The sequence below is a fragment of the Poecilia formosa genome, unplaced genomic scaffold, assembly GCF_000485575.1.
Source record: "Poecilia formosa unplaced genomic scaffold, Poecilia_formosa-5.1.2 Scaffold389, whole genome shotgun sequence".
NCBI classification, from domain to species: Eukaryota; Metazoa; Chordata; class Actinopteri; order Cyprinodontiformes; family Poeciliidae; genus Poecilia; species Poecilia formosa.
The window spans coordinates 399,055-425,249 of record NW_006800328.1 but is presented as its reverse complement, the minus strand read 5'-3'; the positions used below and the strand labels follow the sequence as shown (position 1 = coordinate 425,249).

The 26,195-nt window shown below is 39.9% G+C and overlaps 4 protein-coding genes across 6 annotated transcripts in view; all 4 read left to right on the top strand.

The window, feature by feature from the left end:
* The window catches only part of LOC103154513 (protein LAP2), a 68,714-nt gene extending 65,198 nt beyond the window's left edge, over positions 1 to 3,516 (top strand). The window contains exons 25-26 of the mRNA XM_016662743.1: positions 656 to 730; positions 825 to 3,516. Of these exons, the coding sequence (XP_016518229.1) occupies positions 656 to 730; positions 825 to 932 (183 nt within the window). The 3' untranslated portion in view covers positions 933 to 3,516. The remainder of the gene's footprint in view (positions 1 to 655; positions 731 to 824) is intronic.
* Positions 3,517 to 4,953: 1,437 nt separating this feature from the next.
* On the top strand, positions 4,954 to 6,849 carry LOC107833455 (serine/arginine-rich splicing factor 11-like). Its single transcript, XM_016662748.1, has 3 exons — positions 4,954 to 5,215; positions 5,365 to 5,498; positions 6,511 to 6,849. The coding sequence occupies exons 1-3, from the start codon at positions 5,097 to 5,099 to the stop codon at positions 6,516 to 6,518; spliced, it is 261 nt and encodes an 86-aa protein (XP_016518234.1). The 5' UTR covers positions 4,954 to 5,096; the 3' UTR covers positions 6,519 to 6,849.
* Positions 6,850 to 8,559: 1,710 nt separating this feature from the next.
* On the top strand, positions 8,560 to 18,647 carry LOC103154512 (protein LAP2-like). The gene is made up of 11 exons (XM_016662742.1): positions 8,560 to 8,569; positions 8,668 to 8,783; positions 8,888 to 8,966; positions 9,063 to 9,246; positions 9,337 to 10,759; positions 11,789 to 11,932; positions 13,373 to 13,429; positions 13,585 to 13,752; positions 14,791 to 14,883; positions 15,787 to 15,861; positions 15,956 to 18,647. Exons 1-11 carry the CDS (start codon positions 8,560 to 8,562, stop codon positions 16,061 to 16,063), a joined length of 2,457 nt encoding a protein of 818 aa, XP_016518228.1. The 3' UTR covers positions 16,064 to 18,647.
* Positions 18,648 to 20,085: 1,438 nt separating this feature from the next.
* The window catches only part of srek1 (splicing regulatory glutamine/lysine-rich protein 1), an 11,940-nt gene continuing 5,830 nt past the window's right edge, over positions 20,086 to 26,195 (top strand). For 2 of the 3 annotated variants that reach the window (XM_007575816.2, XM_016662746.1), the window contains exons 1-9: positions 20,086 to 20,346; positions 20,496 to 20,629; positions 23,799 to 23,914; positions 24,020 to 24,166; positions 24,418 to 24,596; positions 24,679 to 24,809; positions 24,910 to 25,021; positions 25,121 to 25,225; positions 25,941 to 26,012. In XM_007575816.2, coding sequence (XP_007575878.1) covers positions 20,228 to 20,346; positions 20,496 to 20,629; positions 23,799 to 23,914; positions 24,020 to 24,166; positions 24,418 to 24,596; positions 24,679 to 24,809; positions 24,910 to 25,021; positions 25,121 to 25,225; positions 25,941 to 26,012 — 1,115 coding nt within the window. In that variant the 5' untranslated portion in view covers positions 20,086 to 20,227. Of the gene's footprint in view, positions 20,347 to 20,495; positions 20,630 to 21,641; positions 22,157 to 23,278; positions 23,414 to 23,798; positions 23,915 to 24,019; positions 24,167 to 24,417; positions 24,597 to 24,678; positions 24,810 to 24,909; positions 25,022 to 25,120; positions 25,226 to 25,940; positions 26,013 to 26,195 lie in introns of those variants that run through there. The other variant, XM_007575817.2, reaches the window with a different exon arrangement.

Genomic DNA, 26,195 nt, shown 5'->3' with positions numbered 1-26,195 from the left:
GCACATTCTCTGTATGTTTTTGTTACCCACATAAGCCTTTCATAACATGTTAGAAATACACTAAAATGTACAAATAATTCAATTCCTTGATTAATTAAGAAAAAAAAAAATTATTGCTTAAGATACTTAAGAAAATCTAAACCAGGTGAAGCTAAAACTATACCGCTTCAGGAGTTTTAGCCAAAATATATTTATCAACGATCTGGATACATTTTGCATTTTTGTCTATGCACAATGTACATTTTTTTTTTTTAACAGTTTTGGCTTAATTACTGCTGTGAATGTGTGGGGTAATTTGTTTTTGTATACGACCGTTTTTGAGTCCGAAAACTCCAGTTAGCTGATAACTAAATAAGTTAACGGTTATTTCATTAATCAATTAATCACGATTAATCGTTTCAGCCCCGTTATTTTTTACTTCTGTCCATTAGTTAATCAGCACATCCAGTCAGTCTGTGGTTTCTGCAGGTTTGTATTCAAAGCCTGTTTCTAACCGCTGTAGAAATGCATGCTTCCCTGTTAACCAAAAAGAGAGGGAGAACCCTGAAACCATGTCCTATTTTGAAATAAGAAAGGAAAAAAAAAAGTTTTTTTTAGACATTAATTTATTGTTGTAGTTGAAAACCACTGCATTTTATGTCTTATGTCATTTTAGGGCATTTTTGTGACTCGAGTTCAACCTGAGGGGCCAGCGTCCAAAATCCTTCAACCTGGAGATAAAATAATTCAGGTATTGTGCTTAAAAAAAAAAAAAAATGTAATGTTGGTTCTGGTTCGAAGGGGGAAAAAAACAAACTTTTTTTTGTGCTCGTTTTGGTCCACAGGCAAATGGCTACAGCTTTGTGAACATCGATCATGGGAATGCAGTGTCCCTGCTCAAGACGTTTCCAACCACTGTGGATTTAACGATCGTAAGAGAAGTGCAAGCGTAGACTCGACTGCATCTGTCCGACAGACCGGTGCACCACAAGAAAGGAGAGCAAAGAAATTTATGGTGACTGTCATATTTTTATACACAGAGGAGAGACTGATCTGCTGACACCTATTGGGACTATTTATAGCCGTGATCCTCGGAGGTCTTCGTCACCTCGATGCAACGGGGAAAACCACTGAATGTAGTGGGTCTTAGTGAAACAGCAGCAAACACATGCAAGTACGCGTCCTCAAAAGGCCGTCACTGTGGTATACATATATATATTTTTTATACGAAAACCTGAAGATTTGATGAGAACTCTGATCTCTGTACAGATCCGCTTTTTTGTTTGTTTTTCTAAGTCAACGACTTATCAACCACTTGTCAAGATTTGGGTTTTACTTCCTCAGATGGGCATGGAGGCGACCACTAGGGGGCAGGGCTCCCACTCTTCTCTTATGTCCTTAAGTTTGCCTTTTATTTTTTTAATTATTATTCTGTAGCTGAACCATTTCCCAGTTGCCAGGTGACATTATTAAAAGGGACTGCGTCACGTGCTTCTCATGGGGAGACGAATGTAGATCAAGGAGGAGTTTGTTTCTGTTTTTTTTAATGGAAGATCAAAGAAGGAAACGAAGAGGGAGAACCATCCACTCCGACTTCCGTAAACCCGTCAAGATCCACCTCAGTCATGTTCTGGATAACCAGATCTGTGCCATCCGGAAGCTCATCCCAACTCGTCAGACGTTTTCAGAAATGCAGGTGTTCCTTCGACCAGAGAAGAAAGCAGAATGGAGTTCCTCGCATCGGGAGAAAAAGCGGGTTCTTGTTTTTATGTCTCTTTTGAAAAGGTACAACTTTTGTTTAAAAAAAAAAAAAGAGGACTAAAAATGGGGCAATAAGTACATCTGGTTCCGGCAGGATGACATAAAGGTGCTTAGAAGTAGACAAGCTAGCTTTCGATGAAAACACCTCAAGGCTACTCCATTTAACCAAAGCAAGCATTAAAATGAACAGAAGGTAAAAGCAGGGACTGTTCTAAGAGAGATTTTAAGGATCAACATGTTTCGTTGTGTGGATTTCATCTTTTAGGTCGCCATCAATGCAAAAAAAAATAAATAAAAAAGTTTGCAACATGAAACATTTTACACAGAAGAAAACCACAGGTTGCCTTTTGCGTCTGTTTTGTTCCCGTCACTCATCACCTCGAAGCAGTCTTGTGGGTTTTTTTGTTTTTGTTTTATTGTTTTTCCTTTGCTGTACGGAGAACAGATGGAAGACACAAATTGTCAAGTGCCATAGACCTTGAACTGTTTGAACAAGAGGAGGGATGTTCAGCTCTTCCCCCCCGAGGAACCCAAGCAATACCCACATTCGCAACCCCTTCGAATACATCTGCAGCATAATGGCTTCAAAGCAATATTTAAAAGCCTTTATTTTCATTCCCACGGCATCGTTTTTAAACCTAAACACAAGCTTTTAGTACCCCTGATGATTTTATGTTTTTTTTATATTGTGATTTTTTTTTTTTTTGGTTTGTGTTTTTTTTACAATGAAATGGCACAGAAATTATATGTGTGTGTGGCATTGCTCAAAAAACAAAATCTCTGCGTTGTGACAGAGTTTTCATCACTTTGGCCGAGATATTTTACTGTTTTGTTGAGTACTGAATATCTCGCTGTTTGTGTGTTTAAAAGTTTCCACTGTGGGGTTTCAGCATTCTGAAAACAATTATAAAAGGACTGTGAGAAATAAGTGTGATCAAGATTTGTATTATACCCCCACCTGTTGACATTCAGACACAGGTACAGCAGCGAGACGTGTTTCCCAAACTAGTGGAAATGATAAAATACACATTGTCCAGTGAATTCCTTCACTTCCATCATTTGTTGCCAGTGAAATATCTTGTATTTTTGCTTTTTCCATTGGCAACCAAATAAAAAAAAAAAACTACTTCCCCCCCCTCCCCATTTTAATTCATTTAAAATAAACGAATAAGTTTCTGTTGAAAAATATTTGTTCCAAATGAAGCTGGCCATTAGTTCTTCTACTTGATTAGCAATTGGTCAATTTTTATTTACAAGAAAATGACATTTTTCGCACATTGTGTTGTATTGTACTCTGATGAAATCCTTGATTGTATTTGTTTTAAAGTTCTTTGCTTTTTTTTCTTGTTTGTTTTTTTTTAACGGCAGAGATTAATTTCTTGGGTTATGGTCACTTTATAATCACTTCAAAAAAAATTGTCTACTTTAGACAATCTAGGGATGAAAACAAATCTTTTCACTGTTTCTTCATCCACGTTTTGTGTTTTTCACTCCCACTTTTGTATTTATTTAGCAGACTTACATGAAATTTTAGACCTTACTAATCAAATTGTAAATAACTGAAGAAACATTTGTGACTTGCGATTGTAAAACCAGCAATAAATTGCAAATGCAGAGGCTCCCATTTAAATGTATAGCTAGTATTTCTAATGTTTCTCTGGAAACGGTCACAGTGAGATGATTGATATGCATTTATCCAACATTCCAGATTTTGTACATAATTTCCTGTTTCAGAAGTTACCTGTGGGACAATAAACTAATGCTGTTTAACAGTGATGCTTTTGTTTTACTGTCTCGATCGTCCGGGTTCATCTTAAGGGCTAACGACAAAACTGGGAAGAACTCAATAAGTGCTAGTTTTGGACCTGCTGAAGATAAATTGCAGTAACTGGTAGTTATTCAAAAATGGCTTCATTTAAAAGCGTGTGAATATGCAAGTCTTGACCGCAGTTTACACTTTTGTGCTACTTTGTTACCCATTCAAATAGATGCAACAGTTTTTAGTTTCAGCTTCTCATTTTGTGTGAATATTTTTAGATCTGTGTGACCAGAGAGCAAAACAAATGCCAGCACAAAACTTTTATCATGGGCACTCCACTGCTTTTTACAGATTTTGTCTACATGTTGTAATTCAAATACGTGTAAAATACCTGGCAGTTCTAACATTCCTAAGTGCACAAGGTTGGATTCTATTTCTACCAACAGCTGTATGACCGGAATACTTGGATTAGCAAGTAGTGGTTGTGTAAATGTAGTGGAAGTGAACGGAAGAAGCTAAAAGTCTCACTTTTTTTATACTGTTCTCAAAAGGTATTTTGCCGATCCCTGTTAGTCAAGCCAACCCCAACTCTGCACAGCTGTTTACATTTACTATAAAATATTTGACCCCAAGTTTATATTGCTTCCTGCCCCATTGTTGAAAATTAAATTGAGCCGTTATGCTATGAATACAGGGAAATCTGTTATGTATACATTTTATACATAACTTCCTTTTTTAAAATTCTTGTTTTTCTGGTATGTCCGATATAAAATGGATTGACGGTAAGTCAAAACGCTGCTACACAATCTGTCCTTCATTTAACTCAGACACTGATGTAAAAAAAAAAAAAATGTTGCTGCTTGTGAAGATAAGAAGGAAAAACACTTTGAGTGCTTATATGTTTTGTTTTGGAACGTGATCCAGAAATATGTTGTGCTGTGTGACAACTCCTACAGTGGAGGAGTCTCCTTTTTCAGTTTTAGATTGTCTAATACTTGTAAATATTACCACTGCATTTTTTAAAGCAAAAAAAAAAAACATTGCACCTTTTCTATTGTAAAGTTTCATCAGGTTTATATTTGTATTTTTCTTAAAGTGCAAAAATGGGTGCTAAAAGTTATTTGTGGAAGAAAATTAAATTTTAACAATAGCAGATAGGTTAAAGATAGCTACTTGTCATTGTCCTAAAATGGTGCTCTTTTTCTCCAATAGATAAATAAAAAAAAAAGAATATATGAAACTAGCTTTGAAACATACATTTAAATTTGGGCTTATTTTTCAACTTTTGTATTATTTTATATGGGTATGCGTTAGGAGTCAATAACTGGGCTTATATAAATTTATGATTTGCTCAAAACATTTCTGACTATTTCTTTTCTTCTTCATTTTAATTGTAGTGTATTGTTTCTTCCTGTAGGAGGGGCTGTAGTGGTCGATTTTGGTTCTTAGACGATGTTCAAAAACAAGAAGAAGTCTAAAACCTGCCGCACCGCCACCCTCTGGCGCAGACAGGGATAACTGAGGAATTATACAGTTCTAACGATAAAGATTAATTTTAAAACACACACAGACGAAGAAACACTTTATCGCTCGCACAATGCCGGGGACTGCAGTCGTCCAGGTGACCAACTTGTCGTCGGCCGTGAGCAGCGAGCAGATGCGCACTCTGTTCGGCTTCCTGGGAGACATCGAGGAGCTTCGTCTCTATCCCCCCGAGTAAGCGCTGCTTTTCCGGTCTGAGCCAGCGAGGCAACGCCGCGGAGTTGCGGCCTTGTTAGGGCCCCACGTAAGAATTTGTATGTAGCTGTCCCAAATGTTTTTTAATGACTAACTTTATCCTTTGTTCTCCTTAATTCTTCTCACAGCAACACCCCTCTGTCGTTCTCCTCCAAAGTTTGTTATATAAAGTACCGAGACCCCTCAAGTGTTGGTGTGGCGCAACATCTCACCAACACTGTTTTTATTGACAGAGCTTTGATAGTGGTTCCCTGCGCAGAAGGTGAGTGCAAGCTGCTTGGTTTAATAATATTACAATAATAATAAAAAAAACCTTGATAAATAGCTGTGGACGTCTTCTCTGGAATTCACCTTGATGTCTATCGTGGTCGTGGGGAGGGGGGGTGTAGTCTTCAGAAATAAACACGGCTGGTGTCGCATAATTTAGAGCAGGCATGGGCCGGTATGCAAATATATGCAAAGATTTAAAACACAAATACCATAAATTAAGACGATTTATAACCGATATTTTCTTCTGTTACTTCTAATATGATGTGACACTTATTTTTTCAGTATTTTTGTTATATTTAAGTAAATATAGGGAATACAGACATATTAGCTGTATTTTTCCCCCTTTCTTGCTCGTGAGAGAAACTATAGCAGACTTCTTTCTGCCAGCTGACTGGCAGTGTGGCAATCTAAAATCTGATATGAATTTTGTTTTTTTACATCTGTCCAATTTAATTTTCTAAGTTCCAGAACATAAAGAGAATAATGTTCTGTGGTTTCTTTGGATACATTTGATGAACAGCAAAGACATTTTCAGTATTTGACCTGGTTATAACAAATGAGTAGCACATATCTAATTAGAAGGACTGGCAGAAACCGGCCCATGCCTAGATTGGATTTAAAGTATTTTATTGGTCCAGCACCTGACACAGGTGATGGGTTTAGCCACAGCACCCACTCAAGTTTCTATTTGGTGTCACATAAATTAAAGGGAGATCAACGTTACCATGAGCACTGGACAGTCTGGATTACAACTTGTGTATCTAAAAGAAATGTAACCAAATCCATTGCTAAAGAGTAAAACTCTGTCTTTCTCCCCCTTTTAAATTTTTTTTTTGGTACCCTTCTCTTCCCCACCCCCTTTTTTTTGGCACCCCTGTGTACACTCACAATGATTACACTTCTAACCTGATGCATTTTGTCCACGTGACTTGGTGCTGGATGGCTAATGAGTTTATTAATTTGGTTTTGTATGTTTTTTCTGTGTGATTATGTGTGCATATCAGATGACTAGACTGGCCCAGCTGTTACACTACACTAGCCTGAGTCAGGCATTGTTTTCCAAGCCACTATCCCCGATCGGGCCAACGCAGCCTTCAAGGGGGGGATGTGACCCGGAGAATAGCCCGCAGAACCTTCCAAGATGGACACCTTGTCTCTTTTTTTTTTTTGTTTTGTTTTGTTTTTGTTTTTTTACTTTTTTTTTTATTTTGTTTTCGGTTTGTTTCCTTTTCATACTATCCCATGTTGTCCACTCTCTACTGTCTCTATCTAGAAACTTGCAGGTTGTGTTTATATTTGTTATTTTTTTGTTTGTTATTTTGATTATTGTCCAACCCCCCCAACCCCCTCTCTCTTTCCGCTACAGCTGGAGCTTGTGTGTGGTTGAATTCAGTCCAGGTTGCTACGGCACACCGGTGGGATGTGTGCCACACAAAAGATGCTATGAGGATCACTAACTCTTTTGTTCTCTTGTCTCCTACGTCTGTTGACGTAGTGAAGGGCTAGTCTGTGTGGAAAAGTGAGCCTCAGTAACAAATCATATATATATATATATATATATATCTACATATCTTTCTTTTAAACTATCTGTGCACTTATTCATCTACTTGACACTGAACTAAGAAGGCAACATTTAGTACTTTTTCCTCACATTACTTCAGTACCGCTCTGATGTGAATGTTTAGTAATGACACAGAACTGATCAGTGTAGCATCATTCTCTCTTTGTAATGCATTAATACATTGCTCTGTTCATGTTTTGCTTAACAAAGATGGTTGCTTGCCCCTTTAATGCTGAATTCCCTCTAGCTCTAGGTCAAAATTGCACGGTGCCTTGCAATGTTATTCACAAACTTTTTCTAATTTTGTCTCGATGCAACCACAAACTTTGATGTGTTTTTTTGGGATTGTATGTGCTAGGCTAGGGGTCTGCAATGCGACAATCCGGAGCCTCAAGTGACTCCTTTTACCTTCCAGTAAAAATAATTAAGAACCAACTAATGTTTTTAAATTTTACTATATAATAATTGTTGTTTTTTAGTTTTAATTCATCTTTTGACATGTATTAATTGCACTAAATTTCTAACACATAAGATGATTTTTAATTTAATTTTTTTTTTTTCGCTTTTGATTTGAAACACTAAATGTATATAAAGTTAAAATATTATTTCCAAACCAAATAATAGAAATAAAACTGTGATTCTTTGAAAATTACAACAAAATTGCTATACAGGTTTTTTGTCCTTTTTTTTTTGGACACATACTAGTTTTATTTCAGTGGACTGAGGGCCACAAAGTGGCTCTTTGGCTCTTAAAGGTTGCAGGCCCCTGTGCTAGACCAACACAAAGCGGTCCAGCATAATTTGCTCTGTGTCGGTCAGTCGCATAAAGTCCTAGTGGAACAGAGTTGAGTTTGTGGCTGTGACACGAGGAAATGTGGGGAAAGTCGAAGGGTTGTGAATCTATTTGCAAGGCACCATTTAAAACTTTTAAATCTTCCTGCCGAGAGAGAAGGGAAGAAAATGATTATCCACAGTGGAGTGAGCACAATTCCTAATTGGTTGTTTTATTGAAATCTTAGCATTTCCAAAGTTCTTAAAACTGTTGTTGTTTTCTGTATCTGATGTTCTGTGTGCTATTAGTGATGCAGCCATTGGGGGTTGTCTTGTGTTGCACACCTTTCCAACACTGCGAAACGATCGCCCCCCACTCCCCCCCGCGGAAAAGCGCCCATGCTTGATATCGTATGGTTCATGACCAATATGTTTCCAGTACAGGTGACCATACATCAAAGTGTTGACTCATTCTCTGCATTGTGTTTTTTCTTTTTCTTTTTTTTTTTTTTTTTTTTTTTTACTTAACCTATATATATATAAAAAGAAAGAAAGCAGAAAAACAAATAATCAGCTCCCTTTTTTCTGTTTTTCTTTAATAAGAAGCTATTCTTTTGCACTTTTTATATTAATGATGCATATTGACTGAAAAGAGTAGATTAATCAAATCCAAGTAAGGATGCTTGGTCTGAAGTAGCGGGTAGATGACTCTTTAGGCTGGATGGGGAAGCGTATGCTCTCTTTCTCTCTAGAATACAGTGGGATAAATGTGCAGGCAGAGTGAAGAGCGCCTCCCTTGCCTTCCCTAACGTCCCACTTTGTCCTGCAGGGAAGATCCCAGAGGAGGCCAAGGCTCTGTCGCTGTTGGCACCTGCCGCCCCGGTACCCAGTCTGATTCCAGGCGGAGGACTGCTGCCGATTCCCACTCCGGCTCCACTTCAGAACGTGAGTCATCGTCTTTATTTTGGGTGTTTTTTATGGTGTTTTTTTTTTTTTATTCACATGCACGGGTTGAATCTGACATCCATCCGTGCGGTTTACGTCCGCAGCTGAACCTTCCTCTGGTGAATCGGATCACAGCGAGCCTCGACCCCACAGCCTCTGTGCTGTCTCAGCCTCCCCTCATCGGCAATGTTGACCCGACGAAAATCGATGAGATTAGGANTAAAAAAAATTGGAGACATATCTTCCAGACATAAGTACCTTTATAAAAGTGATATCTCTGTTCAATAGATGATGCTGATTCTTTGCTGGACGACGCCGTAGCCAACAGCAACCAGAACAACAGCAACTGCTCGTCGCCATCGCGGATGTCTGACTCTGTGTCTTTAACCACCGACAGCAGTCAGGACAACTCTCTGTGCACGCCAGAGAGGGAGTCCAAGATGCCTTTCCTTCCAAAAAGCAGGTAAGCTCCCTTCTTCTGAGCTTAGCCATCATCCTGCCGTTTCCACACAGTCTGATTCTGTGTTTCTCTCTCGGCGATAAATATTACTAGACAAGACGACGAGAATATGAACCAGCCAAAAGACACCACCCCTCTCCTCCACAATGGCAATGGCTCAGAACCGTCAATCCAGACCCTGTTAAAAACCCAGCAGACCCCACCGGAGTACGACCTGTCGATGGAAGCCTTCATTGAGAAGGGGATCACCAACGGAATGGGGGACGCCTACACCAAGTGGGACCAGATCAATATGAACGTGACCAAGCTGCCGCCGTACCACGCCCCGCAGTTCAGCGAGCTGGACAAAGCAAAGAACGGCTCGGTCAATGACTGCAACGACTTCCAGAACGGGAACCAGCAGGGGAGCGACTGCATCAACAGCCTGGTGAACAGAAGCCAAGGGACGAGAGCGGAGATGTCCGCCTCGACGGGTGTGGCCGCCAGCAGCGACATGTCGTTGTCTCGCAGCACTGAGGAGCTGTCTCCGGAAAAAAGATGCCCGCTGCCGCCGCAAGTGACAAAATCCCACAGCGTCAGCAACATAGAAGCGGGTGGGATGAAGCTGTACTCGTTCGATGGGGACGACGAGGCTGCCGCAGCAGTGGCGGGTAGAATAGTCCCAGGGCCGGGAGCTCAGGGTCAGAACATCGTCCGGAGCAAATCGGCCAGTCAGTTACTCAACGACCAGAATCTGCAGGTCTACCCCGGCTCTTTATCGTCTTCCTCAGACCTGCTGTCGTCCTCTAACCCTCCGGTCAGCACCAGCAGATATCCGGGTTCGTCCAGCATGAGCATGGGAGTCCCTCCCCCTCAGTATAACATCCAGTACGCGAGCAGCGCCGTGCCTAAAGACGGCCTCTGGGCTCAACGGGACCACCAAGGCTACCTCCCGCCTCATCCACACTCCCTCGCCAACACCAACTACTCAAACCGTAACCAGGCACCTCCGTATACTCTACAGCCCCAGCAGAGGGGCGTCCCTATGGCCCCCATGGGAGACTGGACCAAAGAGAGGCTTCATTCTGCCAGTGGACCGCCTCGAAGCAGCACTCTGCAGCGGCAAGGCAGCTCCGCCTCCTCAGTCTCCATTGGCGACCCAAGGCGCGTCCAAGCTCCCGAGGGGGAGTACATGACCTACAGGGACATCCACACCCTCGCCAGGGGGCCACTGGCAATGAGCCAGGCCATGCAGAGGCCCTTCTCCGCTCGCACTTACAGCATCGACACACCCATCACTTCCAGGCCCGTCGCCGCCAGGCCCCAGCCCCACGAGCTTCCAGAAAGGACCATGTCCGTTAGTGATTTCAGCTACCAGCAAAGCAGCCCCAGCAAGAGGCCCAACACCAGGGTGAAGTCTGAGCACTCGCTTCTCGACGGGCCGGGTCAGGTGTCGGGAGGGATGGGACCAGGGAGGGTGCCAACTGACTGGAGGGACCAAGTGATGCGGCACATTGAAGCCAAGAAAATGGAGAAGGTAAAAAAGAAAAGTGCTGATGTGACCAAAATATTTCAGTGTTTCAACGTTTGTTTTTCTAACTGAATAAATAGTTTTGTTTAAACTAGAGGTTTATGTTCTTCTCACCAACTCTACAGCCTATTCAGATATATCAGGGTGTCTATGCCTCCTTAAAAAGTCGTGTCTAAAAGATTAAGGCCTTAAAATGATTCACTTTAAAAACTAAGTTGGCCTCTAATTTGTTAATCACATGTCTTTAAATATTCCAGTCAAGACAAAATTTATCTTGCATTGTTTTTTTCTCACTGGATTTTTCTGCCAAGAAAAGGTTTGAGTCGCACTCGGACGTCTCCATTGCGTTGCGGTTCCTGTTAACTCACTGCTAACATACACTTGCTAGCTAGCTAGCTTTTTTGAGTCTATCATGGATAAGTGCAAATTTATTGCCAGTAGTCTAGACAAAGTTTGTACATTTCTGCGGAAATACAATTGTCTTTAAAATGTCTTAAAAGTCTTAAATTTGAGTTGCAGACTGTCAACAGTATTATACTCTTTTGCACCACAGACAAATGCATCTGCATCTTCCCACATCAAGCTCTAAATCACATGAATTTTGTTTTTAAAGTCTTTTTATGCCAGAGAAAGGCCCAGAGTGATCCGAGTTTGGTTCTGCCCTGCCCCCACTTGTTGCTGGTCAGCAGCGTGAAACACAAGTTCCTAGATTTTGACACTAGAAGCACATATGTAACTGTTTGGAAATATTTATTTAATGCAAAACAAAAAAGTTTTGCATCTTCTGTGAGGTTTGAAGCAAGCCATGGAACAATGAGAGTACTTTTTTTTTTTTTAATTAAAGCATTTTTATTAAATAGCCGTTTAACAAATAGTTTTACCAGAGGCTACTAACCCATCAGTAGAACTCCTCTGATTCACTGCATGCTGATTTTTACTGTATCTGTCCATGTTTTTATCTTTTTGTTTATCTGTCACTCATTTGGTGGATTGCATGGCTACCTTCCGACATGTCGGCTGCTTCCTTGTCGTCAGAATGCGCTGTCTCGCTCCTATAATTTCAATACTTCTCCGCTGAGCTGGTCTCACTACGGCAGCTGTAGGGATATGCATGCCAGCCAAGGGGGCATGGCCTTTAGCGGAGCTGACCGACAGCCCTATGGAGCCCTGAGCTTCCGTGTGAGTACTGTGAACTTGTAGCCAGCGCCAGCAGCTCAAGCTCCAGCTCCTGCTAGTTTCACATCATTTTCAAAAGTAAAGGAAATGTCTGTTTCCTTGTACACCAGATGTTGAGAAGTAATCAGACCCTGAGAAGCTATCTTTGGCTTGTTCTTTTATAGAAAACCAGAGTTTACTGTTTCTCAACATCTGATTTCCTGTTACTAAAATTCATGTGTGGTGATTGATTTCAGTGAAAACTGGACAGATTCCAGTTTCATGTTCCCTGTGATCATTAGGGGAGCAGCTTTTTAACAGGGGCCTTGTTTTTGTTTTGTTTTTTTAATATAGAAAATAAACCAGTAGATAATTAAATCCAGTAGAAAGCTTAAATGTTTCTAAAGCTAATCTTATTTAGCCATCATTGTTATGTAAGCCGAACATCAGACTGGACTTGGAATGCAAACGATTGATCGATGTACGATTAATCGCAAATTAATTGTTTATTAAATTAAAATGAGTTCCTATCAAGTAACTAACAACACGTCCACTGAGGTCTTCTTTTAGTCTTGTAGTTTGGCCACCATCCAGCAGAAACATCCTAAAGCAGAGCCGGTTGATAGAGAAACAAAGATGGCGGCACCATACCAGAGAAACGCTCGAAACAGGGTCCAGTGTGGGATAGAAAATGCACTTTATGTGGTTCTGTTTTGAAACACAAACACTTGTCTGGAGGAAACTCAGATTTTTAAGAAAATGGCAGCTTATCGATGGGTAACATCAATAAGCTCAATCAACTTTAGATCATTAATCGATACTTTTCATCCCCTAAGTGGGATAAAAGAGCCCCTTTTAAATATGCTGTGCTCTTTAATGTAAAAAAACCCTCAAAAACATCCCAGTATTCCTCACCATCTCACCTCGAATAATTCGTCTTGTGATTGTGACGGCTGTCTGAACCATGATGTCTCCTCCTCTAACTGCATTTGTAACGTTTAATTTTGCTCATCCGTCATCTTCACTCCAACCTCTGATCACATCAGCCTGACTTCGTAACCTCCCACTTCATGTGTGGACTTAAAAATATGTTGATGAAAGGTAAGATGGCCAAAGTGTGTGTGTTAAGGACGTAGACGTGGGAATTGGCATAGATGGAGAGTTTTGATCCTGTTTAATCCATGTGTGTCGTGTAACTTCTATTCCTGTAAACTTAACCACAGTCCACTTAGTTCTTGATTTGAGCAAATCACAATTTAATGTTTCCCCATTAAAAAGAAACTGATATGCTTTTTCCTTGTTCCTCTTATGTCAAATTAAAGTCTTGCTTTTGATGTCAACACAAGGCAAACTATATGTCCCTGTCGTCCTTTTGATGTCCCATGCATATTGATTGAAAAGGTACCAAGTAGATGTTCGGCGTGTGTCATTTCAGTGCAATAATTATCCACATTTTCCTTTCAGGATGATGTTTTTGTAACCCAAGGGCCACAAAGCTACACCATGGACCCCCACAGAAAAGTAGGTGTAATTCAAGTCATCCAGTAAAGAAAAACCTAAATTTGTCAAAACTTCTGGTTTCAACTTGATTTTTACCTGTCAATATTTAGCAAAGCACTGAGCTTGCACACATGTGCCGAGCAGTCTGTTTATCAGTGTGTGTTTCTGTCGCCTAGGTGCCTTTGATGAATGGTCAGATGGGCCCTTCTGTTCGTCCTCAGATGAGCCAGACCTCAATGGCTCGTCACCCTTCCAGAGAGCAGCTCATCGATTATCTGATGCTCAAAGTCTCCCAGCAGCCCCACGGGCCTCCGCGCATTCCTCACGACACGATACAGCAAGAGGTGAGGTCGTCGGTTTCCCTTGTAAAACTAAAATGAAACTTTAGCTTTTTCTTTTTTCTCGCTACTATTACAATCGCTTGTTTAAGTCTGCAGGTGTTGCTAGCAGATGTTATTTTTAATCAGTAATGGGTGTTTCATATTATTAATACCCTTTTAACTTTTCGTATTTGGTCCTTTAAAAAGAATGCAAATGTCTTCTGAAGTCACCCAGTTGGTAAACAGAGTCTGCCTGTGTGTAATTTAATCTCAGTATAAATAGAAATGATGTACATAGGTGTCAGGGTATTTTTAAAGAACATAAGCAAATAAACTGCATCACAAAGACCAAAAGATGCGGATGGCCTTTCAGCGAAGTAGCGAGTAGAAAGCCATAAGAAATTCTGTTATCAGTTTGCCACAAGCCGTGTAGACGAAGAAGGTCCGCGGCACATCGCCCTAAACATGCCACCCCCACAGTAAAACCAGTGGTGCCAGCATCGTGCCTTGTGGGACACCTTTTCCTCAGAGTTGAAAGAACATGGATCCTGTTACATAAGAACAGGACGATTGTGGAAGAAAACCTGTTAAGAGGCTGAAAAAGACTTGAAACTGAATCAGATGTTCACCTTTTCTTTTCTCCCAGCTTTTTCTTTTTCCAACAGTTTCTTCCACTCCATAAAAGACTCAAACTCTTAAAGTACTTATTTTATTTTCTCTCTCACTCAGCTGCATAGATCAATGCTAGGATTAAGTCTGAAGTTCAAGGGGAGAAACTTACAAGGCGTCATGTTTCTGGGCATTTACTTCAAACCTTCCCATCAAGAAGAAATCTGTCCACACAGAGGCTTTGCAAATCTCTCCCTAGATTTATCTCTCCCGTTTATCCAACATAATCACTGTTCCTGTCTTTCTAATGAACCATTGTGAGTTAGTTTGACATTGTTTTCTTTAGAGTCCTGCTGTTTTTGCTTCTGGTGTGTATTAATGAAAGAGAAATGTGTAACTGACGGGGAGTGAAGTGAAACAGTAGCTTATCAAAAGTGTGTGGGTGTGTTTCAGATCCGTGTGAAAGTAGAGAAGAATCCAGAGCTGGGTTTCAGCATATCGGGCGGAGTGGGAGGCCGGGGAAACCCCTTCCGTCCTGAGGATAATGTAAGCTTACACCTTTCATCTTCTAGTCTTTCTTTTTGCTCTTAAGGACATTCTGTGCCCCGGGTGCCTACAGAGTCTGGAAAAGTTTGGAATTTGATTTTAAGTACTCTTCAAGATCTAAACAAGTATCTGTCCATCCCTTCCTGCATTAGTTGTCCGTATGTCCGTCCATGAATTTATCCATCCGTGCGTCGCTCCATTCATCTATTTCTCTATCAGGGCTGAAACTAACGATTAATCAGAAAATGGCACATTCTCTGTATGTTTTTGTTACCCACATAAGCCTTTCATAACATGTTAGAAATACACTAAAATGTACAAATAATTCAATTCCTTGATTAATTAAGAAAAAAAAAAATTATTGCTTAAGATACTTAAGAAAATCTAAACCAGGTGAAGCTAAAACTATACCGCTTCAGGAGTTTTAGCCAAAATATATTTATCAACGATCTGGATACATTTTGCATTTTTGTCTATGCACAATGTACATTTTTTTTTTTTAACAGTTTTGGCTTAATTACTGCTGTGAATGTGTGGGGTAATTTGTTTTTGTATACGACCGTTTTTGAGTCCGAAAACTCCAGTTAGCTGATAACTAAATAAGTTAACGGTTATTTCATTAATCAATTAATCACGATTAATCGTTTCAGCCCCGTTATTTTTTACTTCTGTCCATTAGTTAATCAGCACATCCAGTCAGTCTGTGGTTTCTGCAGGTTTGTATTCAAAGCCTGTTTCTAACCGCTGTAGAAATGCATGCTTCCCTGTTAACCAAAAAGAGAGGGAGAACCCTGAAACCATGTCCTATTTTGAAATAAGAAAGGAAAAAAAAAAGTTTTTTTTAGACATTAATTTATTGTTGTAGTTGAAAACCACTGCATTTTATGTCTTATGTCATTTTAGGGCATTTTTGTGACTCGAGTTCAACCTGAGGGGCCAGCGTCCAAAATCCTTCAACCTGGAGATAAAATAATTCAGGTATTGTGCTTAAAAAAAAAAAAAAATGTAATGTTGGTTCTGGTTCGAAGGGGGAAAAAAACAAACTTTTTTTTGTGCTCGTTTTGGTCCACAGGCAAATGGCTACAGCTTTGTGAACATCGATCATGGGAATGCAGTGTCCCTGCTCAAGACGTTTCCAACCACTGTGGATTTAACGATCGTAAGAGAAGTGCAAGCGTAGACTCGACTGCATCTGTCCGACAGACCGGTGCACCACAAGAAAGGAGAGCAAAGAAATTTATGGTGACTGTCATATTTTTATACACAGAGGAGAGACTGATCTGCTGACACCTATTGGGACTATTTATAGCCGTGATCCTCGGAGGTCTTCGTCACCTCGATGCAACGGGGAAAACCACTGAATGTAGTGGGTCTTAGTGAAACAGCAGCAAACACATGCAAGTACGCGTCCTCAAAAGGCCGTCACTGTGGTATACATATATATATTTTTTATACGAAAACCTGAAGATTTGATGAGAACTCTGATCTCTGTACAGATCCGCTTTTTTGTTTGTTTTTCTAAGTCAACGACTTATCAACCACTTGTCAAGATTTGGGTTTTACTTCCTCAGATGGGCATGGAGGCGACCACTAGGGGGCAGGGCTCCCACTCTTCTCTTATGTCCTTAAGTTTGCCTTTTATTTTTTTAATTATTATTCTGTAGCTGAACCATTTCCCAGTTGCCAGGCGACATTATTAAAAGGGACTGCGTCACGTGCTTCTCATGGGGAGACGAATGTAGATCAAGGAGGAGTTTGTTTCTGTTTTTTTTAATGGAAGATCAAAGAAGGAAACGAAGAGGGAGAACCATCCACTCCGACTTCCGTAAACCCGTCAAGATCCACCTCAGTCATGTTCTGGATAACCAGATCTGTGCCATCCGGAAGCTCATCCCAACTCGTCAGACGTTTTCAGAAATGCAGGTGTTCCTTCGACCAGAGAAGAAAGCAGAATGGAGTTCCTCGCATCGGGAGAAAAAGCGGGTTCTTGTTTTTATGTCTCTTTTGAAAAGGTACAACTTTTGTTTAAAAAAAAAAAAAGAGGACTAAAAATGGGGCAATAAGTACATCTGGTTCCGGCAGGATGACATAAAGGTGCTTAGAAGTAGACAAGCTAGCTTTCGATGAAAACACCTCAAGGCTACTCCATTTAACCAAAGCAAGCATTAAAATGAACAGAAGGTAAAAGCAGGGACTGTTCTAAGAGAGATTTTAAGGATCAACATGTTTCGTTGTGTGGATTTCATCTTTTAGGTCGCCATCAATGCAAAAAAAAATAAATAAAAAAGTTTGCAACATGAAACATTTTACACAGAAGAAAACCACAGGTTGCCTTTTGCGTCTGTTTTGTTCCCGTCACTCATCACCTCGAAGCAGTCTTGTGGGTTTTTTTGTTTTTGTTTTATTGTTTTTCCTTTGCTGTACGGAGAACAGATGGAAGACACAAATTGTCAAGTGCCATAGACCTTGAACTGTTTGAACAAGAGGAGGGATGTTCAGCTCTTCCCCCCCGAGGAACCCAAGCAATACCCACATTCGCAACCCCTTCGAATACATCTGCAGCATAATGGCTTCAAAGCAATATTTAAAAGCCTTTATTTTCATTCCCACGGCATCGTTTTTAAACCTAAACACAAGCTTTTAGTACCCCTGATGATTTTATGTTTTTTTTATATTGTGATTTTTTTTTTTTTTGGTTTGTGTTTTTTTTACAATGAAATGGCACAGAAATTATATGTGTGTGTGGCATTGCTCAAAAAACAAAATCTCTGCGTTGTGACAGAGTTTTCATCACTTTGGCCGAGATATTTTACTGTTTTGTTGAGTACTGAATATCTCGCTGTTTGTGTGTTTAAAAGTTTCCACTGTGGGGTTTCAGCATTCTGAAAACAATTATAAAAGGACTGTGAGAAATAAGTGTGATCAAGATTTGTATTATACCCCCACCTGTTGACATTCAGACACAGGTACAGCAGCGAGACGTGTTTCCCAAACTAGTGGAAATGATAAAATACACATTGTCCAGTGAATTCCTTCACTTCCATCATTTGTTGCCAGTGAAATATCTTGTATTTTTGCTTTTTCCATTGGCAACCAAATAAAAAAAAAAAACTACTTCCCCCCCCTCCCCATTTTAATTCATTTAAAATAAACGAATAAGTTTCTGTTGAAAAATATTTGTTCCAAATGAAGCTGGCCATTAGTTCTTCTACTTGATTAGCAATTGGTCAATTTTTATTTACAAGAAAATGACATTTTTCGCACATTGTGTTGTATTGTACTCTGATGAAATCCTTGATTGTATTTGTTTTAAAGTTCTTTGCTTTTTTTTCTTGTTTGTTTTTTTTTAACGGCAGAGATTAATTTCTTGGGTTATGGTCACTTTATAATCACTTCAAAAAAAATTGTCTACTTTAGACAATCTAGGGATGAAAACAAATCTTTTCACTGTTTCTTCATCCACGTTTTGTGTTTTTCACTCCCACTTTTGTATTTATTTAGCAGACTTACATGAAATTTTAGACCTTACTAATCAAATTGTAAATAACTGAAGAAACATTTGTGACTTGCGATTGTAAAACCAGCAATAAATTGCAAATGCAGAGGCTCCCATTTAAATGTATAGCTAGTATTTCTAATGTTTCTCTGGAAACGGTCACAGTGAGATGATTGATATGCATTTATCCAACATTCCAGATTTTGTACATAATTTCCTGTTTCAGAAGTTACCTGTGGGACAATAAACTAATGCTGTTTAACAGTGATGCTTTTGTTTTACTGTCTCGATCGTCCGGGTTCATCTTAAGGGCTAACGACAAAACTGGGAAGAACTCAATAAGTGCTAGTTTTGGACCTGCTGAAGATAAATTGCAGTAACTGGTAGTTATTCAAAAATGGCTTCATTTAAAAGCGTGTGAATATGCAAGTCTTGACCGCAGTTTACACTTTTGTGCTACTTTGTTACCCATTCAAATAGATGCAACAGTTTTTAGTTTCAGCTTCTCATTTTGTGTGAATATTTTTAGATCTGTGTGACCAGAGAGCAAAACAAATGCCAGCACAAAACTTTTATCATGGGCACTCCACTGCTTTTTACAGATTTTGTCTACATGTTGTAATTCAAATACGTGTAAAATACCTGGCAGTTCTAACATTCCTAAGTGCACAAGGTTGGATTCTATTTCTACCAACAGCTGTATGACCGGAATACTTGGATTAGCAAGTAGTGGTTGTGTAAATGTAGTGGAAGTGAACGGAAGAAGCTAAAAGTCTCACTTTTTTTATACTGTTCTCAAAAGGTATTTTGCCGATCCCTGTTAGTCAAGCCAACCCCAACTCTGCACAGCTGTTTACATTTACTATAAAATATTTGACCCCAAGTTTATATTGCTTCCTGCCCCATTGTTGAAAATTAAATTGAGCCGTTATGCTATGAATACAGGGAAATCTGTTATGTATACATTTTATACATAACTTCCTTTTTTAAAATTCTTGTTTTTCTGGTATGTCCGATATAAAATGGATTGACGGTAAGTCAAAACGCTGCTACACAATCTGTCCTTCATTTAACTCAGACACTGATGTAAAAAAAAAAAAAATGTTGCTGCTTGTGAAGATAAGAAGGAAAAACACTTTGAGTGCTTATATGTTTTGTTTTGGAACGTGATCCAGAAATATGTTGTGCTGTGTGACAACTCCTACAGTGGAGGAGTCTCCTTTTTCAGTTTTAGATTGTCTAATACTTGTAAATATTACCACTGCATTTTTTAAAGCAAAAAAAAAAAACATTGCACCTTTTCTATTGTAAAGTTTCATCAGGTTTATATTTGTATTTTTCTTAAAGTGCAAAAATGGGTGCTAAAAGTTATTTGTGGAAGAAAATTAAATTTTAACAATAGCAGATAGGTTAAAGATAGCTACTTGTCATTGTCCTAAAATGGTGCTCTTTTTCTCCAATAGATAAATAAAAAAAAAAGAATATATGAAACTAGCTTTGAAACATACATTTAAATTTGGGCTTATTTTTCAACTTTTGTATTATTTTATATGGGTATGCGTTAGGAGTCAATAACTGGGCTTATATAAATTTATGATTTGCTCAAAACATTTCTGACTATTTCTTTTCTTCTTCATTTTAATTGTAGTGTATTGTTTCTTCCTGTAGGAGGGGCTGTAGTGGTCGATTTTGGTTCTTAGACGATGTTCAAAAACAAGAAGAAGTCTAAAACCTGCCGCACCGCCACCCTCTGGCGCAGACAGGGATAACTGAGGAATTATACAGTTCTAACGATAAAGATTAATTTTAAAACACACACAGACGAAGAAACACTTTATCGCTCGCACAATGCCGGGGACTGCAGTCGTCCAGGTGACCAACTTGTCGTCGGCCGTGAGCAGCGAGCAGATGCGCACTCTGTTCGGCTTCCTGGGAGACATCGAGGAGCTTCGTCTCTATCCCCCCGAGTAAGCGCTGCTTTTCCGGTCTGAGCCAGCGAGGCAACGCCGCGGAGTTGCGGCCTTGTTAGGGCCCCACGTAAGAATTTGTATGTAGCTGTCCCAAATGTTTTTTAATGACTAACTTTATCCTTTGTTCTCCTTAATTCTTCTCACAGCAACACCCCTCTGTCGTTCTCCTCCAAAGTTTGTTATATAAAGTACCGAGACCCCTCAAGTGTTGGTGTGGCGCAACATCTCACCAACACTGTTTTTATTGACAGAGCTTTGATAGTGGTTCCCTGCGCAGAAGGTGAGTGCAAGCTGCTTGGTTTAATAATATTACAATAATAATAAAAAAAACCTTGATAAATAGCTGTGGACGTCTTCTCTGGAATTCACCTTGATGTCTATCGTGGTCGTGGGGAGGGGGGGTGTAGTCTTCAGAAATAAACACGGCTGGTGTCGCATAATTTAGAGCAGGCATGGGCCGGTATGCAAATATATGCAAAGATTTAAAACACAAATACCATAAATTAAGACGATTTATAACCGATATTTTCTTCTGTTACTTCTAATATGATGTGACACTTATTTTTTCAGTATTTTTGTTATATTTAAGTAAATATAGGGAATACAGACATATTAGCTGTATTTTTCCCCCTTTCTTGCTCGTGAGAGAAACTATAGCAGACTTCTTTCTGCCAGCTGACTGGCAGTGTGGCAATCTAAAATCTGATATGAATTTTGTTTTTTTACATCTGTCCAATTTAATTTTCTAAGTTCCAGAACATAAAGAGAATAATGTTCTGTGGTTTCTTTGGATACATTTGATGAACAGCAAAGACATTTTCAGTATTTGACCTGGTTATAACAAATGAGTAGCACATATCTAATTAGAAGGACTGGCAGAAACCGGCCCATGCCTAGATTGGATTTAAAGTATTTTATTGGTCCAGCACCTGACACAGGTGATGGGTTTAGCCACAGCACCCACTCAAGTTTCTATTTGGTGTCACATAAATTAAAGGGAGATCAACGTTACCATGAGCACTGGACAGTCTGGATTACAACTTGTGTATCTAAAAGAAATGTAACCAAATCCATTGCTAAAGAGTAAAACTCTGTCTTTCTCCCCCTTTTAAATTTTTTTTTTGGTACCCTTCTCTTCCCCACCCCCTTTTTTTTGGCACCCCTGTGTACACTCACAATGATTACACTTCTAACCTGATGCATTTTGTCCACGTGACTTGGTGCTGGATGGCTAATGAGTTTATTAATTTGGTTTTGTATGTTTTTTCTGTGTGATTATGTGTGCATATCAGATGACTAGACTGGCCCAGCTGTTACACTACACTAGCCTGAGTCAGGCATTGTTTTCCAAGCCACTATCCCCGATCGGGCCAACGCAGCCTTCAAGGGGGGGATGTGACCCGGAGAATAGCCCGCAGAACCTTCCAAGATGGACACCTTGTCTCTTTTTTTTTTTTGTTTTGTTTTGTTTTTGTTTTTTTACTTTTTTTTTTATTTTGTTTTCGGTTTGTTTCCTTTTCATACTATCCCATGTTGTCCACTCTCTACTGTCTCTATCTAGAAACTTGCAGGTTGTGTTTATATTTGTTATTTTTTTGTTTGTTATTTTGATTATTGTCCAACCCCCCCAACCCCCTCTCTCTTTCCGCTACAGCTGGAGCTTGTGTGTGGTTGAATTCAGTCCAGGTTGCTACGGCACACCGGTGGGATGTGTGCCACACAAAAGATGCTATGAGGATCACTAACTCTTTTGTTCTCTTGTCTCCTACGTCTGTTGACGTAGTGAAGGGCTAGTCTGTGTGGAAAAGTGAGCCTCAGTAACAAATCATATATATATATATATATATATATCTACATATCTTTCTTTTAAACTATCTGTGCACTTATTCATCTACTTGACACTGAACTAAGAAGGCAACATTTAGTACTTTTTCCTCACATTACTTCAGTACCGCTCTGATGTGAATGTTTAGTAATGACACAGAACTGATCAGTGTAGCATCATTCTCTCTTTGTAATGCATTAATACATTGCTCTGTTCATGTTTTGCTTAACAAAGATGGTTGCTTGCCCCTTTAATGCTGAATTCCCTCTAGCTCTAGGTCAAAATTGCACGGTGCCTTGCAATGTTATTCACAAACTTTTTCTAATTTTGTCTCGATGCAACCACAAACTTTGATGTGTTTTTTTGGGATTGTATGTGCTAGGCTAGGGGTCTGCAATGCGACAATCCGGAGCCTCAAGTGACTCCTTTTACCTTCCAGTAAAAATAATTAAGAACCAACTAATGTTTTTAAATTTTACTATATAATAATTGTTGTTTTTTAGTTTTAATTCATCTTTTGACATGTATTAATTGCACTAAATTTCTAACACATAAGATGATTTTTAATTTAATTTTTTTTTTTTCGCTTTTGATTTGAAACACTAAATGTATATAAAGTTAAAATATTATTTCCAAACCAAATAATAGAAATAAAACTGTGATTCTTTGAAAATTACAACAAAATTGCTATACAGGTTTTTTGTCCTTTTTTTTTTGGACACATACTAGTTTTATTTCAGTGGACTGAGGGCCACAAAGTGGCTCTTTGGCTCTTAAAGGTTGCAGGCCCCTGTGCTAGACCAACACAAAGCGGTCCAGCATAATTTGCTCTGTGTCGGTCAGTCGCATAAAGTCCTAGTGGAACAGAGTTGAGTTTGTGGCTGTGACACGAGGAAATGTGGGGAAAGTCGAAGGGTTGTGAATCTATTTGCAAGGCACCATTTAAAACTTTTAAATCTTCCTGCCGAGAGAGAAGGGAAGAAAATGATTATCCACAGTGGAGTGAGCACAATTCCTAATTGGTTGTTTTATTGAAATCTTAGCATTTCCAAAGTTCTTAAAACTGTTGTTGTTTTCTGTATCTGATGTTCTGTGTGCTATTAGTGATGCAGCCATTGGGGGTTGTCTTGTGTTGCACACCTTTCCAACACTGCGAAACGATCGCCCCCCACTCCCCCCCGCGGAAAAGCGCCCATGCTTGATATCGTATGGTTCATGACCAATATGTTTCCAGTACAGGTGACCATACATCAAAGTGTTGACTCATTCTCTGCATTGTGTTTTTTCTTTTTCTTTTTTTTTTTTTTTTTTTTTTTTACTTAACCTATATATATATAAAAAGAAAGAAAGCAGAAAAACAAATAATCAGCTCCCTTTTTTCTGTTTTTCTTTAATAAGAAGCTATTCTTTTGCACTTTTTATATTAATGATGCATATTGACTGAAAAGAGTAGATTAATCAAATCCAAGTAAGGATGCTTGGTCTGAAGTAGCGGGTAGATGACTCTTTAGGCTGGATGGGGAAGCGTATGCTCTCGTTCTCTCTAGAATACAGTGGGATAAATGTGCAGGCAGAGTGAAGAGCGCCTCCCTTGCCTTCCCTAACGTCCCACTTTGTCCTGCAGGGAAGATCCCAGAGGAGGCCAAGGCTCTGTCGCTGTTGGCACCTGCCGCCCCGGTACCCAGTCTGATTCCAGGCGGAGGACTGCTGCCGATTCCCACTCCGGCTCCACTTCAGAACGTGAGTCATCGTCTTTATTTTGGGTGTTTTTTATTTTGTTTTTTTTTTTTTTATTCACATGCACGGGTTGAATCTGACATCCATCCGTGCGGTTTACGTCCGCAGCTGAACCTTCCTCTGGTGAATCGGATCACAGCGAGCCTCGACCCCACAGCCTCTGTGCTGTCTCAGCCTCCCCTCATCGGCAATGTTGACCCGACGAAAATCGATGAGATTAGGAGGACGGTATACGTTGGAAACCTAAACTCACAGGTGAGGTTAAAGAAAAGTCTGAATAAATGAAGGTAGTTAAAGTCGTATCTGTGGCTGAAAGAGTTAATTGAGTATTGAAATAATCGTCAGCTAAAATCTAGGGTATTCAATAGCCTTCAGAAGACAACTCATTTTTAGTGCGCCTTTATGTGAGTTTAGTGCAGAGTTCAGTTCCCATGAAGAGTTCTTGGTGTGAAGACTGTTTTTTTTTAAATGTGCAGTTTATTATATTTTTATTGGATCTGTCCCAGACCACCACTGCAGAGCAGCTGCTGGAGTTTTTCAAGCAGGTGGGAGACGTGAAGTTTGTCCGGATGGCCGGAGACGAGACTCAGCCGACCCGCTTCGCCTTCGTAGAGTTTGTGGAGCAGGACTCTGTGGCCAGAGCCCTCACTTTAAACGGAGTCATGTTTGGAGACAGACCCCTGAAGTGCGTTCTCACACCGTTTACTGTGAAATGTGTTTGAAAAGTGTTTATTTTTTAAATTTTTCTATGGTTAAATCTGTTTCAGGGTCAATCATTCCAATAACGCCATAGTAAAGCCCCCTGAGATGACGCCTCAGGCTGCTGCTAAGGAGCTGGAAAGTGTGATGAAGAGGGTGAGGGAGGCCCAGTCCACCATTGCTGCTGCCATAGAGCCAGGTTGGGGATTTGGATTGATTTGAAACACTCGAAGTGCTCCGTACCTCAGCCGAAGTTGTTTTTATGCTGACGCTAAGATTTCTTCTTTGTGCTTTTGTAGAGACAAAGCAGCGTTCGTCCAGCCGCTCCCAAAGGTCACGGCGGTCCCGTTCCCAGACGCGCTCTCGTTCCCACTCGAGATCACGGAGGAAAAGGTCCCGCTCCAAACACAGGTGCTCAGAAAGCCCCGGTTTGACACCATACCGGTACTGTGATGTCCGGCCACTGATGTTTTCCCTGTTTTTTTTTTCTCTCTCATTCTGGCGGATCAGACCAACACCAAGATCTTTTCCTGGCGGTGACGCCCACAGTTCGAGGAGCGGCCACAAGAGGCGCTCTCGGTCCAGAGACAGGAGACACGCCAGGAGTCGCTCCAGGTGCTTTGACAGCAGCTGACTTTACAAACGTTTTTTTTTTTACTTTTCCAGTCTAAATGCTGTATATTTTAGAGTTGCCACTAATGATTATTTATTACCTGTTAGTCTCTGAACTCATTTTTGAATTAGTTCCTTTTAATTGTACCTTCTAATTTTTTTTAAAAGGTACAATTTTAAAAAAATTTTTTTACATCCAACGAAAACGAGTTTAGTGTTATTTATGTGTCTTTCTGCTTTGAGCTGACCTGCTGATCCCCTCCGTCTGTCTCTCACTGCAGTACTTCTGCTTATCTCTGTAACACATTTCACATTTCTATAACAGTGAACAAAAGTTATTCCCACTGTCAGCAGAAGAGGGCGCCATATTCCAAGTGATCTTGACTTTGTTCTGATGGAAAATGTAATTAAATCTGAATATTTGACCAGGTTTTCAAATCAAGACAAAAATACTTTATTTTATCCTAAAGGAGAAATCATATGTTGTCATAACTCATATCATCTTCAAAGAGGATTCTGACTGAAGAGTGTTGCTATGGTACTGTTTTATTTCTTTGGGTAGCAGAGATGATATTTCAGAGTAACATGTCCTAGATGATAATATCAGTTGTTGGCCAGTTCTGCTAATCCACCTCATTTGCATTTGCTGCTTCTCTGTAAATCTGTCTGGCTGTCCTACTTACTGTTTTTATTAAATGTAATTTTTCTTTTCTATTAGAGGCCACAAAAGGAGGAGCAAGGATCGGTCCAGAAGCCCTCGGAGGAAAGCGAGGTCACCTTCACCAAAACGGTCAGTCCGTCAACCTCTGGTTCTGTTCTCAGCAGCACCTGAGTCATTTAATGCGTTGTTTGGTTCATTTATTTGTCATTGTTCATTTGTTGCCGTTGGCCTCTTTTAGAAGTAAACGGGCGAGAAAGAGGGAGCGCAGCAGAGACAGGAAGGAGGGGTCCTTGGCGAGGAAGAGAAGCCCCA